Here is a 20,675-nt window from a genome sequence, read left to right on the forward strand (position 1 = left end):
GGCTGAGCGAGGCGCGGGAGCAACGCCGAGGGTTGCGATCCCGTTGCCGGTCCCAGTCCGGTGCGGGGGCGACACTGAGGGTTGCGATCCATTGCCGGACACGGAAAAAGACAAAAAAAAAAAGATAAGTTCAGTTATTCAAATATTGACTTTAGTTAGGAAAGAATCTATTTCCTTTCTAAGTTATATGTAAATATCTGTGATTATTTTAACACAGAGTTAAAAAAGCCAGAGTTGAGTATGAAAGCTCATTGGTTGATTTTATATTGTTCTAGGATAAATGCTGTGTCCAATGCTCAGGTGAGAGGTGACAGCTATGAAAGCGGCTGTTTAGGAAGAACAGGTAAAGGCACTTTGAACTGTTAATGTGTGCTGACAAAATAGGGGTTTATCAGTAGAAAAAACAAAGCCACAAGTTTTAGTGTTATTTAAATCCTTGAGAAAGTTAAAGTTACTGCCAGAAGTTACTATTTTTGTCATTTTGTACTGCCCATGGTATAGATAAAATTTTACTATTCAAAATCAATGGATCTTGGACGCCAGGTTACTCTTCCAGTGCTAATAACGGATTTATTATTATCCCAGATGTTGACTAAAAATGTTGCTTATGAGATGGCTGACCATGATTACTAACAACAAAATAATGGACACATTAGGGGATCAAACCTAGGATGACAGTGTTTTTCATATTCAGTTCTGATTATCTGAGTAGCCACCCTCAGACTGTAACAAAATTGTTTAGAAGAAACATGCTGTTTGTCTACAAATAAATTATTTTTTGTAATTTGAATTCTTTTGAATTGTCATCCAATAGTATTTTTCTTTTATTCGTGTTATGACACATTTTCTTAGAATTGCGGAGTTTGTTTTTAGTGGAATTTCAGTGCCCTGTGCCTTTTACACAGTCCTGTTTTCGAACTTCAAGGAGCAGAGAGGGTGATTTGTGGTTAGGGTCAGAAATTTAGAGTAGGTGGGAGAGGAATTTTGAAGGATGATTAAGAATAACATCAGGGGGGCCGGCCCGGTGGCACACTGGAGAGTGCGCTGCTTGGGAGCGTGGTGGCGCTCCCGCCGAGGGTTCAGATCCCATGTGGAGACTGGTTCCCGCTCACTGGTTGAGCGCGGTGCGGGCGCAACACCGAGGGTTGCGATCCTGATGCCAGTCAGTAAAAAAGACAAAAAGGAAAAAAAAAAGAATAATATCAGGGAGAAGTGGTGGACTAACTGGTACAAAACTATGCTGTCTACCCTAAGTGAATCATTGTGTAGTATACGTGTATGTTGAAAAAACACACTGTACCCCAATATATGTACAAGTAAATGTTAAAATTCTTTTAAAAACCTGAATTAAAAAAAAGAATAGCAAACACTTGTGGAATGCTTAGTATGTACCAGAGACTGTCCTGAAGGCTTTACACATTAACTCATTTGTCACAATAGTCCTGTGAAGTAAATGCTCTTATTGTCTCCATTTTTAGATGAAGGAACTAAGACATGGATGTTACAGGGCACACTCAGCTCCTGTCTGAGTCTCCCTCAAATTGATACCAAATTCACAAGTCCGGCTGCCTGCCCCCAGACAAAAGCAAACCAATCAAAAGTCAAATGGTGAAAATGGAAGTCAGCTTTTATTCAGGAATACCAGTGACCTGAGAAGAACTGTTAGGCTAAAGCCATCTCTCACGGTAAACCCGAAGGAGAATGGCCAGGCTAAAGCCATCTCAAAGACTCAGGTTTACTGGGGGTTTTTTTTTTTTTTTTAAAGATGACCGGTAAGGGGATCTTAACCCTTGACTTGGTGTTGTCAGCACCACGCTCAGTCAGTGAGCAAACTGGCCATCCATATATGGGATCCAAACCTGGGGCCTTGGTGTTATCAGCACCACACTCTCCCGAGTGAGCCATGGGCCGGCCCTACTGAGGGTTTTTAAAGAGGAGGATGAGGAAGTGGAATGTGGGAAAATGAAAAGCAGGAGGGAGGGGCAAATGAGCAGCAAGGGCTTCATGCAAGGTCTCAGGTGCAAAGTCTCGCCAAGACTCTGTCTGGTTTCTGCTTCTATCTTTGCTGTTATCTCAGGGTCCCTGTAGTACGTGCAAGTCTGCAGCTTTAGGCTGGCCGGAAAACAGCTTTACATTCATGTAAAGAATGTCATCTTGCCCCATAACCAAAGTTCAAACTATCAAATAACCACGGGAAGAGAGGGAACTCAGAGAAATGCATGTCAAGAAAAAACTGTGTCCTTTAAAAATCTTTTAGAACCCATGTGGTTTTAAGTCCCAACATGGCTTTAGTCCTGCTTACTCCAACACAGCATTCATAACTTGTCCAGAGTCACAGAGCATCTGGAGCTAAGATTGAACACCCGCAGCTTGGCTCTGGAGACTATGCTTCCAGCCCTTGTGCTTATTTCCAGTCTAGAACCAATTGGTCTCTTGGGTTTAGTCCCATATTTTTTTTGTTTTTGTCACCTTGGTTGAGTAAAATTTATGTATAGTAAAATTCACCAATTTTAAGTGTACAATGTGATGAGCTTTAACAAATGTATACGTTGCAGAACTACCATTATAATCATGATATAGAACATTTCCATTACTCTAAAAAGTTCCATCTTACCCCTTTGTAGTTATCCTCTTCCGCCCACCTCCTGGCCACCATTGATCTGCTCTCTATTCCTGTAGTTTTGCCCTTTCTATAGTATCATATAAATGGAATCGTACAGTAAGTATCATAACATTTAAACCAAATAAAGGAGTTATGGAAGAGCCTAGTTTTCTCTCTCACCAGGTGCTTTAAATGCTGATGTAGATTTTTATAACTTCACTTCTACTGGGGTCCATGGAGAATTGGGGAAGAGTGTATAGTGACAAATGACAGATGATCTGAAGTTAAAAAGTACACAGTGTGTGTGCAGGCATGCGTGTATGCTCACTTTTTAGCATATCCTGTGCCCCAGCCTCAGCAGTAATGTCAGGAGTGAGAGAGGGTAAGCATGTATTAGCAGGTGACAGTGTTGTTTGTTGTATTAGTCCATTTCTGCTGCTTATAACAGTATACCTGGAACATTATTATAAGATAATGAAATTTATTGCTTACAGTTTTGGAGTTTGGGAAGTCCAAAGTCCAGGGAACACATCTGCTGAGGGTCTTTGGTGGTGGCGTCAGCAACACAGGATATCACATTGCAAGATGGCAGAAGAAGAGAGAGAGACTCTCGCATGCTCTCCTTATAAAGCCCTCAGAACCACTCGCCTGACCACCATTATTAATCCATTCATTATGGCATGGTCCTATAATCTAATAACCTCTTTAAGGCCCCACCTTTCAATTACCATCATAGGATTTCCCACCCTCAACAATTACAATGGGGATTAAGCTTTAATGACTTTGGGGATGGGGGGGTGCCCATCCACTGCATATCCACTGCATTTGCAGAGCACACAATAATTTACTTGATGATTTGTCTTTAAATAATATTCCACAGGGCCGGCCCCCTGGCTCACTTAGGAGAGTGTGACGCTGGTAGTGCCAAGGCCGCAGGTTCAGATCCTATATAGGGATGGTCAGTGCGCTCGCTGGCTGAGCGTGGTGCAGACCACACTGAGCCAAGGGTTGCGATCCCCTTCCCAGTCACAAAAAAAAAAAAAAAAAAAAAATTCCACAGACTTTGCTGTGGACTATGTTACTATTTATTTTTTATAGAAAGTTTCATTGCAATTTTTCCAAAGTTTTTTAGCTTAAAGGTGGAATTTATATTTGCCTTTGGTCTGCGGGTTCCCAAGCCCATACTTTTTACCCTCACTAAGTGATTGTTACATTTTATTCCATGATTAATCCCTGCCCAGTTAAAATTCACAGTACAGTTTATATGTGGTTCGTATAGTGCAAGTCCTATCTATTGCTTCAAAAATTAAGAGCAAACTGTCTTATAGGCATGCTTAGGCGTTGCTACACTAAACTTTCATATTGTTTAAATGATTTATTTGTAAACTGTTTAATTCCCAGAGGAATTTGTAGGAAAGTATCATCAAAATAATAAATATACTGTAAATGGGACTGTTAAATAATAAAACTGTAAAAAGGAATAGGAACAAGATGGAAGAAACATTATTATACTTAGAATCTGGGACAGGGTAGATGCTCTTAACTGCTCATTAACCTTAACTCTGAGGTTTCTTGTAGCCAAAGCAAAAAAGGGAAAATGGTATACTTTTGTTTTTTGCTAAACAAAAGCATAGTCATTTTTCAACAGAAATTTTTTCTTGTTTAGTTTTATTATAAAGTTTAATGTATATGGCCATATATAAAGGATATGATGAAAAATAATTGCAATAATTTTTGATAGTTCCTTATATTCACTTTAGGTAAAAGCTGTGATTAAATATAGCTTACAAGTTGTCTTTGTCTAAGGAATGAAACATCACTGTATATTTCTTGAAATTAAAATTTAGATACTCTGGAGGCCTGTTTCTCTCAAATATCAGCTGTTCTAAACATGCTGTTTGATCAGTGCTTCCTGCATATCTAGTGTCTAAAATATATGTATCTCTTTTCACTAGTAACATAATATCTGCAATTGAGGCAAATTTAGTTTTCTATTGAGAAAATTGGCTAGGATTTTATTTTCCATCGGTCCTTCCACAGGGTGATTGGCTGTCAGTATACGTGTGAACATGGTCTGGCACAAGTGTTAACCTGCTTTCCTAAAAATGTATTGAATCTAATTGAGTGTCCAGATAATTATGTTGTTGAGATTCTAGAATTTCATACAATAGAGGGTTGAAGAGATATTTCTGACCTTGAACTTTTCAAAGGTATGTGATACAGGGTGGCTGCCTCAGCCATAAAAAAGGCTGAATGTACTCCTGAGGAATGGCCACTGTTTGCACCATGTTGAGTAATGATATGATTTTAGAAGCTTAGCGTTGACTAAAAGGGAACATATTGGTCCTTATTCATTCGAAATCTCTAATTTCTCTGTATTGATGGCTATTTGACACGTTTGCTACTTCTAATAGAGCAATTACTTTCATGATATATACTAGAGGGCAATTTTTCAGTTAGAGTTTAATTAATCCATTTAGTCAAATAATTACTAATGAGGCTTGCCTAGTTTACCTTACTCAGGTATTAGTTTCTCTAGCCAGTAAAAGGGTAACTTTCCTTCTTTTTCCCTTTCTAGGTATGGTTTAACTTCGTTTAGTTTTTTCTTTTTAATCTTCATTCAATTAACTATTGTAGCAGATTTATATAAATATGTGACTATTTTTAATATGCATAATATATATCATGTTAACAATGTTTCTAGAGTTATGTATTCCTAAGACATTATAGAGTTGCAAAAATGAGCAAAATCATACAGTCTGTTCTCCACACAGGTGCTCGAGTTTGGCTCTTCATTGGTTTCATGTTGATGTTTGGGTCACTTATTGCTTCCATGTGGATTCTTTTTGGTGCATATGTTACCCAAAGTATGTATTTCTCCTTTATTTCATAGAACAGATTCAGATGTCTTTTATATTTGGCTTAGTCTGTTGACTCCACCTGGAGTAAAATTTAATGTAATTACTCAGTTAGTTTGAAGATATTACTTGGTGTGAAGATACATGAGTTGTTTAATAAAGCTTGTTGAGGGTGTCACCGAATGCACTACTGGTTAGGAAATCCAAGCCACTGACAAAGGCTGTATCTCTCAGACATCTCTAGAGATTCTGATTTCCTTCCTCACCTTGGACAGCCAGGCTCTTCTACTAGAGACCATTTTACTGAGAGCTGCTGTGGTAAAAGTGAGAAACCAGTACAGGCCTATGTACACAGGTCTATATTCCTTATACACAATTTTAAAATCCACAAAATGCTGAAAATGAAGTCTTTCATAGCCAGTTTGGCAGCAAAACCTGACCTAAATTGACATGGAATTTATGTGGAAGTATTCAGATATTTTATTGAAGGAATGAATGTTAATGTATTTGATTATGGGATGTGCTGGTACAGACCCAGCTGGGGGTTTATGTAATATATATGTTATGTGTTACTGTTTTTAGATCTGAAAATTTCTGAATTCCAAAACATACATACCTTGTCCCAAGGATTTCAGTGAGGGGTGTGGACCCGGGTCTCTTTCTTTCCACCAGCACTTCTTCTCTACAACTCTATCTTGTAATTTGTCAGTCATAGGTACAAGGGAATTTTTAAGGGCAGTACTGAAGACATATGTGTACCCTTCATGCAGAAACAATTGATGCAGTGGAGTGAGTTCTTATTATACCGTTCTGAGTTTTCCAGTTCTGCCACGCACCATAGCTTTTCATCCAGGGTTTGGTTGAAAAGCAGAACCAGTCACAACAGTGCCTCTGGAAGCATTGGAAGACCTTTTTTCACTGGCTGTTGTCTATCACTCCAAAGATAGGAGTCAGTTTCAGAAAATGCCATTTATTCATCTTCTGACCCTGCTAACTTCTGAAATTTCTTTGTCAGTCTTCTTTGCTTAACTGTCACATCTGCTTGTTCTGACCCACAGCTGATTTATAAATACTTTTGACAGGATCTCTTAAGTCTCACAGTTTTACTGGTATGAGATCTTTGGAATACCTTTGTCTTTCTTATGTCTTTCACTTGGCACAAAATGAGACAGTGCAACAGGACAGTGGTTGGCTAATGTTTAAATAACATTGCCCACCAAATATATCTAAAATTTGTTATTTTAGTCAATTAAAAATATTAATAGAGCACACAGTTCTAGTATGAAATGAAGCTCATCTGAAGGAAAGTGCTTTTTAAAAACAGCTTTATTGAGATGTAATTTACATACCATGTAATTTACCCATTTAAAGTGTACAATTCAATGTTTTTAGTATATTCACAGAGTTGTGCCACCATCACCACAGTCCAGTTTTAGAACATTTTTATCACCCCAAAAAGAAATCTCATACCCATTAGCAGTCATTCCCCATCACCCCTCTCCCTCAGCCCTAGGCAACCACTAGTGTACTTTCTGCCTCTATAGATCAGCCTATTTCACATAAATTGGATCATATAGGAAAGTATATTTTAAGCTCATTTTATCCCTGACTGTAAGAAGAATGAGCTGCTAATACTGATTTCCTTGTAAAGTCTGCATAGTTATGTTAAAAGAAAAACTTAGAGATATTACTTGAACAGTTTATTTGAGCAAAGAACAATTCATGAATTAGGCAGCACTCAGAACCAGAGGAGGTACAGAGAGCTGTACCCAACAGTGTTAGCTTTTATAGGTTGATCATGAAGCAAAGTAGAGAAGTCTTTTGATTTGGCTACAGCTAAGGCATTTGCTGTATTTGGACTGGACATGGTCTGATCAGCTGGCTGACTGTAATTGGCTGTTGAAGTTCAGCTATTTGTGATTGGCTGAAACCCAGCCATTTGTTACAAAAACAATATTCCCAAGATAGGTTTCAGTTTGTTTATGTACTATATTACGTTTTGGTTTGTCATTAGGAACTCAAAGTAGGGCAATAACCTCAGGCTAATAATCTGCTTATTTAACAGTTACTTGAACCCACTCATGAAATTTTACAGTTTCTATAGTGAAAATAGGAATAAATGATCATTCCTATAAGATGTGTAGGAAAATATTGTTTGTAAAGGTTGTATACTTATTGATTATATCTTAATCTCTAAAGAACTAGTACAGTTATGGATCTCATCTTTCTATTTCAACAGCATTGTTCATTATATATACTTTTCTGTTTGTAAAGTGAATATGCTTTTATTTCACGTATTTCAAATCTTTTACTCTACAGATTTTCTTGAACTATTAATATTCATTATAGCAGCTAACATTTATATACCACTTTACGGGCTAGGTACTATTCTAAGCACTACACATAGTCACTCATTTAATTCTTACATTCTTTGGAGTAGTTGCTGTTAAAATGACCATTTTACAGGTGAGGAAACTAAAACATATAGAGGTTAAATAATTTGTCCCAGGTCATACATTTAGTCACTGATAGAATTGAGATTCACACCCAGGGTCTGTCTCAAACTTGGAGCTCTTAACCACACTGCTGTATTGTTTGCTATGGTATCAACAGCTAAAAAATTGAACCAGTTTCCTCATCCTGCCCACTATTTTTAATCAACATTTATAGTTTTACAAAAGTTAATTATCCACCAAAATTTAAGTAGTTTCTCATTTTTTCTTTTCTCTTCCTATGAAGATAGTAACTATTTCCTCCACTGTAGATTCAGTGAAAGAGCATGATGATCATTTGCAGTGATCCTTTTTATATCTCACATTTGCACAATAAAACTCCTGAATTCATGAGAGAGATTAAGTTAACAGACTATTCGATGATCAGGAATTTAATTTGTATCTTTCTAACATTTTGTATTTCTGTGTTTGCCATTGGAGGCAAAGGGATAAGCTGCTGTTTCCTCAGCAGTTTTGATGAAGCTAGAACTGTAGCATTTACTTTAGACTAAAAGAAGACCTGATAAGCTCATTGAATCATATCCAGAGTAGGAGCAATCCTTTGTTTTGGGAGAATGAAATTGGCATTTTCTTATTTTATTATAGATGTCTTAGAGTTAATGAATATTCGTAGTATATTATAATATACAGAGCATGTCATTATGAATGGCACAAATACTTTGTTACTGCTGTTTGTCTTTGTAATCTTCTAATCTATTTTACTTTGTATGTGCAGATACTGATGTTTATCCAGGACTAGCTGTGTTTTTCCAAAATGCACTTATATTTTTTAGGTAAGTTGCCTAATTTCTTAACCACACTATAACATTACAGTAATGTCAACTTTATTATAAGAGCAGCATATATGGAACACATCTAAATTCCTTGGATCAGTTATAATGGATAGAACTTCTTTTAAAAGGTGAAAATTCCACTGTTACATAAGAGCCTTTGAATTATGGGTCCTACTGTGTGCCAGGACCTCAGCTGGATGCTTTATGTGTTACTTTGTTACCAGTTCACTATCTTAAATATATGTCAGGTATTATTGCCATTTTATTAGGTGAAGAAATAAGGCTCAGAGTTTACCTAAGGACACCCAGCTAGTAAATACAGAGTTGGGATTTGAACCCAGACTGCTGCATCCATAGCTTGTGCTTTGTTAAAAAACCATATCAGGTATCTTTATTAAAAAAAGGAAAAAACAAAAATCAGAATTAATACATAGTATGCATGTTATAGACAAAACTGTTGAGGAATTGAGTTTTCTGATTAAGTTTTTAAGATAAAGTAAATATAAAAATAAAACAATATTTAAAAAATTTTTTTAGGGGTAGACTTCTAAAAAGCCACCAAAATAAAAAACCCATATTCTATGCTTTTCAGAATGAATGTCTTTTAATGTCAAGCTTAGGTATTTTCGGTATCCATTTATAAAATATATCTCCCCTCCAAATCATTAAGTAAGATCTAAGCCTCAAAGAATTTTGTTTTTGTCACTGGATTTAAGCAATTTGATTATGATGTACCGTGGTGTAGTTTTCATCATATTTCTTGTACTTGGGGTTCATTGAGTTTCTTGGATCTGTGGGTTTATAGTTTTCATCAAATTTGGACTCTTTCTTGCCATTATTTCTTCAAATATTTATTATGTCCACCCCGCCCTCCTTCTGGGATTCCAATTACATGTATATTAGTCTGCTTAAAGTTTTCCCTCAGCTAGTGCTCAGTTTGTTTGTTTTTCTTTTTCTCTCTTTGTTTCAGTTTGGATAGTTTCTATTGTTGAATCTTTAAATTCACTTATCTCTACTTCTGCAAAATCTAATCTACTACTAATCCCAGCTGGTGTGTTTTTGCATTTCTAGAAGCTTGATTTGAATCTTTTTTTGTTTTCCATGTCTGTCCTTACATGCTCATGATTTTCTCTACCTTCTTGAACATATGATGTTTAGAACTGTTTCAGTGTCTTTGTCTAATTGTGTTATTTCTAGTTTTGTTTCTGTTGATTATTTCTGCTTCTGTTTACTCTGTGAAGAGTAAACAGAAGCAGAAATAATTTTGAATCTGTTGTCCCCTATTTGCTGCTTTGCATGCAATTTTTGGGGGCTGGATTTTTTGGTATTCCTTTTAACATTGTTGAGCTTTGTTCTGGGATGCAGCTAGGTCACTTGGAAACAGTTTGGTCCTTTTGAGTTTTGCTTTTAAGCTTTGTTAGAGAGGACCGGAGCAGTTTTAGTCTAGGACTAGTTTGCCCCCCTTACTGAGGCATAATGCCCTTTGAGTATTCTTCCCGTTGCTCCATATAATCTGAGGTTCTCCACTCTGCTTGTTAGAATGTGAACTCTTTCCAGCCTGTGGGAGCTCTGGGAACTGTTCTTTCCAATGGTTCTTTCTTTGCCTTGGGTAGTTCCCTCACAGGCACAGACTGATCAATGTTCAGCTGAGACTCAAGGGGCATCCCCTGTGGATCTCAGGGCTTCTTCTTTGTAGCTGTCTGTACTCTCTCTTGCAAACTCCAGCTGCTTTGATCTCCCCAAATTCTCAAAACTCAGGGAGACTGCCATGCTCTGCCTCAGTTTCCTCATATTGCACTGTGGTCTGGACACTCCTGGTTTTGAAAGATGTTTGACAGTTTCTGCTTTCTTGTGATTGTATTTCTTGGCATGTGACCAAAGCCTTCTGGGAGTACAGTAAGTTTTCATGAAAAAATTTTAGGCAACATTTAGGGATTAAATTTATATTTAGATTCAGCCATTTGTGGTGGTAAATGAACCCACATAAATGACAATTGGATGAACAGAAATACTGTATGCATTGAGGCCTGTGCTCAGGAGGATAGTGACAGCTGTATTAACTGTGTGCTCTGCCCAGAGGCTGGCCAGTTATCAGGCCAACCTATGTATTTTCTAGGGGATGGGCCGGTTCTAAGCCCCAAGGTGCAGCCTTTCCTACTTCTCTGGCCACTTCTCTGTTTCCTTTGCAAGCTGATCCTTCACTCCCAGGCCACTACCTTTTCAAGTTTCTTAAGGCTATGTTCTAGGCCTTCTCTTCTCATTATTATTCTGTCCTTAAGTGAGCTTACTTATGCTTAGGACTTTAATTTTTGCTTTGATGCTGGTGAGTCACAGATGTCTCTTTCCAGGTCTTAAACCATGTATCCAGAATCCTTCTTAACATCCCTTCCTGGGTTACTGACGTTTCAAATCCAACATTCTACATGCCTACAACTCAACTCGTGGTCCCAGAGTGTTTCATCTCTCTGCTCCTCCCTCCTTCTTCCCTTCCCCACTTTGCTGAGATAATTCCCACTCTTCTTTTGGAACTTGGGTCAGTCACTACTTCCTCAAGAAAACCTTTCTCCACCTCTCTGAATAGGCCAGATCCTGTATTTCACTATTACGAAACCATGTGCCTCTCCTTTATAGCATTTTTTTGTAGTTGGAAGTTTACATTTATTTGGTTGTCTCCCTCGTTAGACTCTCAGCTCTGTTAGGGAGCTAATTTATCCATTTTGACTCATAGTCACATTCCAGCATGTAGCCAGGTACCTGGTGCATAGCCAGTACTCAGTGCACAATGATTATTTGTTAGAGGAGCTGAGAATTGCAGTATTATCTGTTTTAGGATGCTTCAGTGATTATAGCTCCTAGATTCCTAGAGATGTAAAATGCCCTTTAATGCCTGCCACTGTGAGAAATGTCTGTTTTCCTTACAAATTTCCTGTGTAATAACTTTTCAATTAAGCTCAGCCATCATGGTTTAACAAACTGCTTTACAAAATAAGCAAATTCAGACCAACAGCACCATGCTCTTATTTAATTTTAGAATTTGATCCAAAGAGATTAGTGAGATACCTGTTAAAGTATATATAGAAAATGAATTCTGTGTTGCTTGTCATATGCTGTTTTCCTCATGATTTGTTTACATATCTTTCTAGCACTCTGATCTACAAATTTGGAAGAACTGAAGAGCTATGGACCTGAGATTGCTCCTTAAATCACATTTTCCTTTTGTTATATTCTATTTGTAGATAAGTTTTTATCTTTCAGTATAATTTACACATTGCCAAATGGAATAGATTGTATATTGAATGTTTTGTTTCTTTACATTTTTATGCTCTGAGTTCCGAAAAAATTTTATGAAACTTTTGTCCTTTTTTTTCATTATCTGTTAATATGTACATAATATAAAACTATATAGATTGGATGATGAATATCAGTTTTTTATTCCTGAGATTTAAAGTTTGATCTGTTTCCTGAGCCAGGGTTGTATCATCATGTCATTTTAGAGGTAACTACTCTGTTTTAGTACCTTTAATTTCTAAAGATGTGCAAAAAATATAGATAGCTCCATATATCGGGAATAAGCACTGAGCCATTAAAGAAGGTATTTCAGCAAGTTGTAATTTATTTTGGCTTAAAAATGAGACTTTTTAAAAAGGAAAATGTTTGTTCTTATGTATTAAAGAAATGGACTTTTATATAAAGATTTTTTAAATGCCTGAAGGACTAGTTTGGAAGCCTCTTTTAAAAAGATTTCCTCTAATATGACTTTATTTGAGAAGGGATAATACATGATCAAATACATTCAGTTTTCTATGGCTAAGGTAAAAAGACTGTAAGGCAGCTCCACAGCATGCTTCTCATAAAAGCAGCTTAAATTATCTACTGGAGTTATCCTTTGACAGACTGCCATTATCTGACTTACGCAATTCAATAGCAAGCAAGTTTGAGACAACTGCAATTTAAAAGCATCAACCTTATAACAAAAGGTGGAATAAGTAGTTTAAAGATAAAGCATTTCTTCCTGAAGGGAATCATTAAAACCTAGTGAAAAATTAGGTGTTTTGTCCACTAATTACCAACTGCAAGTCTCTTTTTGCTCTATTTCTAAAGCTTTGGGTGAACATTCCCGTGAAATATACCTTCAACTTGAAAGTTCATACCTCAGTCAAAAACTTCTCTTCTTGAATTTGAAATACTGTTTTTGCATTGTGTGTGTTCCTGTGGGCCTTATTGCTACTTTCGCTTTCCTTCGTTATACAGATTTTGTGTTGTGTTTCTTTCCCCAGAGGGATTTTGTAGAGCCTTTTGTTGTAAGACAGAATAACCATGGTTGTATATGCAGCTTCTTATGCAAGACTTATGTGGTGTATCTTCTCTCTCTCTCAGAGGATTCACTGTGCACAGAGTATGAAGCAGTTGTGGAATGCTGTGCCCTTGTCTAGATGCCCTCTTGTTTGATTACTTCTTTTTTTTTCCCCCTCAAAATGGCAGTAAGCTTTGTCTTGCTTCCAACAAATTGTTTTCACTCTCATAACCTGTTGGAAAAATATTACTTACACATTTTAATATTATTAAGTTTGTTAGAGAAAATGAACCATAAATATTGGTTTGCTCTTTATTTTCCACACGCACATCTGATCAAATAAGCTGTTTATAAAATGAGAAGAAATAATATACTCAGACTTGTAGAATGCTAGTGTGAAGGTCAGTGAAGGGCATCCCTGAAGACCGACTGAAAATGGTAGCTATTTTTTAATCACAAACAAATCATTTCATTTCCTCTGTTTCCTCATTTAAAAAAAAGATAATGTTAGTTTCTACTCTTACAGATATTGTAAGTTCGAAAGGGTAGAATCCTTGGTAATCACTTAAAAATACATGTGATTCTCTCAATAAAGGTCTCATTGTTACACAGGTTCAGTGGCTGTTGAATCTGAGTGTCTTTTGTGTGTGGACCAGTGTTACCAGAGCATTCTATTTTGTTACTCTATTTCTAAGAGCCTTGTTATATTCCTTGTGTTTCTGCAGATGAGAAAACAGAGGCTAGGTTTTTCCATTATATAGTTGTTTTTTTTTTTCTATATACAGGACATTGACATATCAACATAATGAAATTGGAAGACAAAGATTGATGATATCAAACCATGTAACTTGGCCACTTTATCAAGAACCCCAAATGTGTTTGACATAGATGCATTGAATTCATATTCTCTATTCTCTACATTTTCCCTCGTGGAAAGATTTTCAGTCATAATGTCAACTCAGGAACATTTTTTTTTTCATTTCTCCTTTTTAGATTTAATTACTTTATATCAAATAATCTCTGCCAGTTGTATGAATTTATCCCAGTTCTTCTTTTACTTCCCTGTCATCATACTCATTTTGATTCTGTTTAAAGTTTGAAAGTTTAGGGTTACTTTTAGATTAGACATTTTAATCTCAAGTAACAATCGGTTAGGAAACCCCGGGGGAGAAATATCTGAAGCTAATTTTTTTCTACTCTAAACAATTAGTCAGATTTTTTTTTGTTAAAAGAAATCAAGTTAAGCCTGTGTTATTTCAGAGCAATCTCTTCATTACATCATCTATTCAAACAGAAAAGATCAGAAATTGAAGTAGGAACTACATGAAGTAGAACTCACTTGAGTCATTTTTGTAGATTGGTTTTCCTTATTTCTCTGACTGAAAACAAAGGAATAGGCTGATGTTATTGAGAGGTTCAATGCTGTTCCTGAAAAATTACTGAAGATTAGGACATGACTATTTAATCCTGTAGTCATTTTTTACCTTGAGGGAATTGTTACACAATTTTTATTTTTACCACCCATCCCCACTTTCCTAGAAAGTCTTTATTATATTTTCATTTTGTTAAAAATGAACTTTATATTTCCAGCCTGGTGGTTTAATATTTTTAAAGTTTCCACTTATCCTCTTGTCCCCTGAATTTCTTTATGGCCATGCCCAAAATATTTTTCTACTTCTTTCCCTTTTCCCCTATACCTTAAACTTACAGGCTTTCCAAATATGGTCAATTCTGTTATTCTCAGTGGGTAGGTTTTATAAAGACTCGGTAAACACTGAATTAGCAAATACTGAACCATTGTCCCTAGGGGAAAGACAGGTAGGTTCCCTAGAGCCTCTGGTCACAAGGTTGTCCTCAACCTGTCAATACATAACGCGGCTTTTATGTGTGTTTCTGTTTATAAAGACATCTTTTAAAATATATATTGTTAACTCATTAACATTGACCTCGTGGCCAACAGCACTATAACTCATGCCTGAATGAAACTTTAACACACACCACTGTTTTCTTGTGCTTAGGCACTAGACAGCACTTCAGCACTATACTTGGGGGCCATTATAAATGGCTAAATCAACAACAACAAAAATGTGAAAAACGTGCTAAATAGATCATGAAAGGGGCACTTGTTTACAATATGAGAGGAATGAATGAAACAAGAAGGCAGAGCATTGTCTGGTTCACCTCAGCTCATCAGGTGACTCATTCTCTGCACACGCCCTCAAAAATCAAGGAAATGATACCCTTTCCTTGAGTATTGCTTCTGGGGTTACAAATAAATTTTAATGAGTAGGTGAACTTGCAAATACGGAGTCCGTGAATAATAAGGATTGACTGTAGCTAAGGAGCTCTTTCTTATTGACCTTATTTTCCCTTAATATGGTGTTATCTTTTCATCATATCTATTACAGTGCATTATTTCTTTCCTCAGAATGCTCTACTGCCAGCTTAATCATCCCACTTTAGGGCTTTTTTTCACTGCCATTTCTCTACTCAACACTGATAGCTGACATTTACTGAGAACTCTGTGGCCGGCAGATTCTCATGTCCTCACAAATTGGAGGCAAGAACTTTGATCCAGAGAGGTTAAGTAACTTGCCCACAGGTTGGGATCATGGCTCAGATTTTCTCCCTGACCCCAAAGCCCTGCTCTTCACGCAGCCAGCATTTCCCAAGCTGCTCATAGAACACTGGTATCCCTTTAGACGTACTGTTCCCTTTAGAAGTGGGTCTGTTCCTGTACTCAGGAAAAAGTGTTCGCATTATAGAAGCTTGGGAAATGTTGGGGTGAACTAGGTCAAAACATCTTTTTCTTCTGTTAAGTTTTTTCTTAGAGCTTCTTTTAAAATGTGCATTGTATGTTTTTCGTAGGGAGGTATCAATTATATGGTGTTTTCCATACTTGAGACTTGGAAATTTATCTCCTGGAACACTTTGAGAAATGTAATTTTGGTAAACTGCTGCTGTGGTGGCTATAGAATGGATAGAACACAGGGAATTATCAAAAGGAGAGGGAAGTGTGTAGTTGTGGACGCTGCTGGCTTTGGGAAGACCGTAGCCAGCCTGATTATGGGGAATAAAAATGGTGTCGAGGGGACACAGTGGGAAGAATACTTTTTTTTTTTTTAAAAAAGATGACCGGTAAGGGGATCTTAACCCTTAACTTGGTGTTGTCAGCACCACGCTCAGCCAGTGAGCAAACCGGCCATCCCTACATGGGATCCGAACCCGGGGCCTTGGTGTTATCAGCACCGCACTCTCCCGAGTGAGCCACGGGCCGGCCCGGGAAGAATACTTGAAGTTGCACTGTTACTAGAGAATTCTTTGTGATTTTGGAGTTGGGGTTCTTGGGGAACTATGGCTTTATGTGTAGGTTGGTTTACTTCTCCCTTATTCTGGCATTGCCACTTAGCTGTATGACCCTGAGACTGTTTCCCTATTTGTGTGTTTGAGCATTTACTTGAGGAAGTGCCTAGCATGGTTCCTGGAAATAGCAAGCGATCAATAAGTGCAGGCCTTCTTATCTTCTCTTGATGGCTTTTTTTTTTTTTTTTTAAAGATGACCGGTAAGGGGATCTCAACCCTTGGCTTGGTGTTGTCAGCACCACGCTCAGCCAGTGAGCAAACCGGCCATCACTATATAGGATCCGAACCCGTGGCCTTGGTGTTATCAGCACCGCACTCTCCCGAGTGAGCCAAGGGACCGGCCTCTCTTGATGGCTTTGAGGGATATTTCCTTCCTCGTCCGATGGCTTTTTAGCTTTCGCCACAAGGTGGCGCAGCACATTAAGAAAAACGAGTCAGATCAGTTTTTGTTTTGTCTGCCAGTGATTATTATTATTGTTATTATCTTTGTAGCAGTTTTATCAAAGCTTAAGTCATTTTACATAGGATTTTCAGATGATAAAACATGCCTCTTCAGTTGTCATTATTCCCTAAACAATACATTATGATAACTATTTTAATCCTCGTGGATTATGTGTGTTAAGAACATGCTATTTTCATAGCATTTACATTGTATTAAGTACTATAAATAATCTAGAGATGGTTTAAATTATACAGGAGGATGTGTGTACGTATATAAAAATTCTATACCATTTCGTATCCGGGACTTGAATATATGCTGATTTTGATATCCATGTGGTGTCCAGGAACAATTCCCTCATGGATACCCAGGGACAACTATACTAGCAGTTGCTGTGTACATTTGTATCCTATGTGGATAAACAGCACCCCTGGGGTTGTGCAGTGCACAGCCTATACAAATGTACTCATAGCCCTGCCTACTGGTACTCTACATCGCTTAGTAGTAGCACGGGGCTGGCCACTTGAGGAGCGTTTGGGGGACACTTGAAGGTACACATGGTTGTACTAAGGTTCACAGCAACATTTCAAAAAGGAAACTGGCAAGAAACACATCGGTTTAATTGTTTAATTGAATTTCGTGCCAGGCAAAATTTTATACCTGCCCTTCTACAAGGACCTCGCGGTCCTACCTGGACTCATCAGCTCTTTATGATCTTAAACATTCTCTTTTGCATTTCAAGTACAGACATACAGTTATTACCCACAGTAAGTATATCAAATATTTTTATTTACCCTGAATGCAAAAATGAAATAGGTTGAATGAATATATACATTTATTATATATTGTTATTCATACCACTATTTAGTTACAAGGAAAATAGTTAATATCTTTTGAAAGTGATTTTATGTTGTAACTAAGTGTATGTATTTAAGGTAACCCTGGGAGTCTGCCTCCCCTTCTTTTTTTTGATAATTGAGGGGCCCAGAAAAGCTCATGTTGCCTGTATTAATACACCGAGATGAATTTTTAGGCTTCATCATTCTGTCTTCCCAGAACACTGGCGAGCTGCTCTGACCAGAGCCCTCTCCCGAACAACCGGCTGCTCCCAGGCCCTAGGTCACTTGTACCACTCTGACCAGTTTCCATCTCCTCCCCAGTGCAGCCAGCTGTCTTCCCTCACCACAAACTGGGAGCAGGTTGCTCCTCAAGGTTGCTGTGAGCAGCATTGCAGAGCACGGAGGTCTGAGGGCTTCCATGAAAATGCCTGGGTACAGTCTCACTTCTTACCAAACAGGAAGGACGGTTGAGCATGTTCTCAATTGCAGGCTACTGGTAAACAGGAAGTATATTTCAGAGGGCCCCGGGGCACCAGAGAGATATGTGACTGCATAGTGTCCGTGCAGACTTTTGTGAACACTGTGTACAGAGAAATCCATTTATTAAAGTGACTAAAACACCATGGACGGAGAAGTAATTTAAAGTGAAATGAAAGTCACAGAGGCGGGTGACCTCCTAGGAACCGGCTAGGAACTGAGCGGTTCCCCTGGCAGGCAATTCCTGGGTGAGAGGGCAGCACTGATTTCTTCAGTGTAGAACATCAGTTGGTGTCCTGCAGATACAGAGACTCCTTTCTCTGCCCCTACCATGCCTCCAATTCCTGCCATGGGTCCTCCCATCTCCGCCCCCACGCCCATCAGCTCCATTGGATGCTCCCCTCTTCCTCACCTTCTTGGGCTCAGCATTATCCGGGATAATGGTGGGCTCACCCAGAGGCTTCATCTTTCAGGGCAACAGTGTCCAGTCTGCAGTCTGCACAGGTGAGCACTGGCAACCCCAGAGGTTACCCTTCAAAGGGCAGGCACAGAAGATGTGTATGTTCACTTAAAAAGAAACTTTGTGGCACTTGAAAATAAAATGTCTTGAAGATGGATGCCTTTATCTGACTCACATGCAGGTACCTTATAGGCTAGCAGTTGCCTTGATCCATTTAATCTATGTCACCTTAGGATGACCAATTCTTGGTATCAGACCCACATTCCTCAATTTGTCTGCATACTCCTAAATTCTGTGTCCAACCTTACCTAGTACATAGTCTATAATGTTCTTTACAGGATATACACAAGAATTAAATATCCCCTCCCCATACAATATGACCCCTGACCTCCACATCAAATGGGTGGGCCTTCTGTAACTGCATAAACCTAAATAGTAGAAGTGGGTCTGTTTTCTCCTATACAATGAACACTTCATTGTATAGAGCAGGGGTCAGCAAACTTTCTCTAAAGGGCCAGGTAGTAAATATTTTAGGCTTTGTGGGCCAATACATTCTCTGTCGCAACTACTTAATTCTACTTTGCAGTGTGAAAACGGCTGTAGACCATATATAAGTGAATGAGCTTCACTGGGTTCCAATAATACTTTATGGACACCGAAATTTGAATTTCATATAATTTTCATGTGTGATAAAATATTCTTTTGATTTTTAAAAATGATTTAAAGATGCAAAACCTATTCTTAGCTACAGGTTGTACAAAAAATGGAGTGGGCTGGATTTGGCCAGTGGATTATAGATTATGCCCTGTTATAGATACTTCCAACTCAAATATTTTATGATTATATACTTGGCTTGACTAGAAATTTTAATTAAATTAAAATTTAATTTAAGTGAGTCTTAAATTAGTGTAAGTATTAATTCCATTGATTAGGCATTTATGTTACAAAGTAGAACTACACATTTCTTTTTCTTTTTTTTTTTTGACTGGTAAGGGGATCATAACCCCTGGCTCGGTGTTGTCAGCACCATGCTCAGCCAGTGAGCACACTGGCCATCCCTATATAGGATCCGAACCTGAGGCCTCGGTGCTATCAACGCCGCACTCTACTGAGTAAGCCATGGGGCCGGCCCTAGAACTACACATTTCTTTTTGGAAAAAACTGTAAAAAAGGGAGTATCTTACTTATTCAAATAATTCCTTTTCTTTCTCCCTGAGTAATAGGCCAGCCCCATGACTACTCAGATGTTTACTGAGAATGGTGAAAAGAGCCTGTAAAACTGGACATCTGGACTCAGTGAATATGGTTTGGTGTCAGCCCCTTCCCTACAAGGGAATAACCTTGGAAAGCTCTCTCCCCAAACCCCATGCTCTAGGCATGGGTTCTGAGTCTGTCACTGACTTAAGCCGCTGCCTTCAACCAGCAGGGTTACCTTTCTGGTCCTGAACCACAGCGACCTCCTGCCCAAAGACACTAGACTGAACCTGCCCTGAACCCAGTTCAGCCTTTCCAGAATCTGGTCCTCAAGACAAACTGTAACTGTAGCTTGCCGGTGACAAACTGTAACTCCCTTTTAAACAAGGTGGCACAGATGAGCTTACTCTCCAACAGAATTGATCTGTCCCTCTTCCTGCTGGGCTCGAATGTCCACCTGTGCTCTTTCTGCTAAATACACATCCACCACTCCTCACAGGCCTCATCCCATGGCCCAACAGAGGAAGCTCTTCTAAAATTTCCTAAATGATCTATCTACAAACTCTTCCTCCAAACATCTTCCAACTCAAGGGGCACTTAATAGATAAAATAAATACCTTACAAGAGGATATGCATGCATTGGGCTGGGAGGCTGTGGATGGGTGTCCTTTTAACTCTTGCCACCCTGGATGGCAGGGTGCACAATGCTTAGTTAGAAAGTTAGCCCATTTTGGGGCCGGCCCGGTGGCACACTGGATAGTGCGCCGCTTGGGAAGCGCGGTGGCGCTCCCACCCGAGGGTTCGGATCCCACATACAGACCGGTTCCCGCTCACTGGCTGAGCGAGGCGTGGGAGCAGCGCCA

The 20,675-nt window shown here is 38.5% G+C and overlaps 1 protein-coding gene across 1 annotated transcript in view; it reads left to right on the top strand.

Moving 5' to 3' along the window:
• The window catches only part of TMEM50B (transmembrane protein 50B), a 43,143-nt gene extending 29,486 nt beyond the window's left edge, over positions 1-13,657 (top strand). The window contains exons 5-8 of the mRNA XM_008567117.1: positions 276-343; positions 5,377-5,469; positions 8,689-8,746; positions 11,890-13,657. Of these exons, the coding sequence (XP_008565339.1) occupies positions 276-343; positions 5,377-5,469; positions 8,689-8,746; positions 11,890-11,935 (265 nt within the window). The 3' untranslated portion in view covers positions 11,936-13,657. The remainder of the gene's footprint in view (positions 1-275; positions 344-5,376; positions 5,470-8,688; positions 8,747-11,889) is intronic.
• The last annotated feature ends 7,018 nt before the right edge of the window (positions 13,658-20,675 follow it).

The sequence above is a fragment of the Galeopterus variegatus genome, unplaced genomic scaffold (genome assembly GCF_000696425.1).
Source record: "Galeopterus variegatus unplaced genomic scaffold, G_variegatus-3.0.2 Scaffold294, whole genome shotgun sequence".
NCBI lineage: Eukaryota > Metazoa > Chordata > Mammalia > Dermoptera > Cynocephalidae > Galeopterus > Galeopterus variegatus.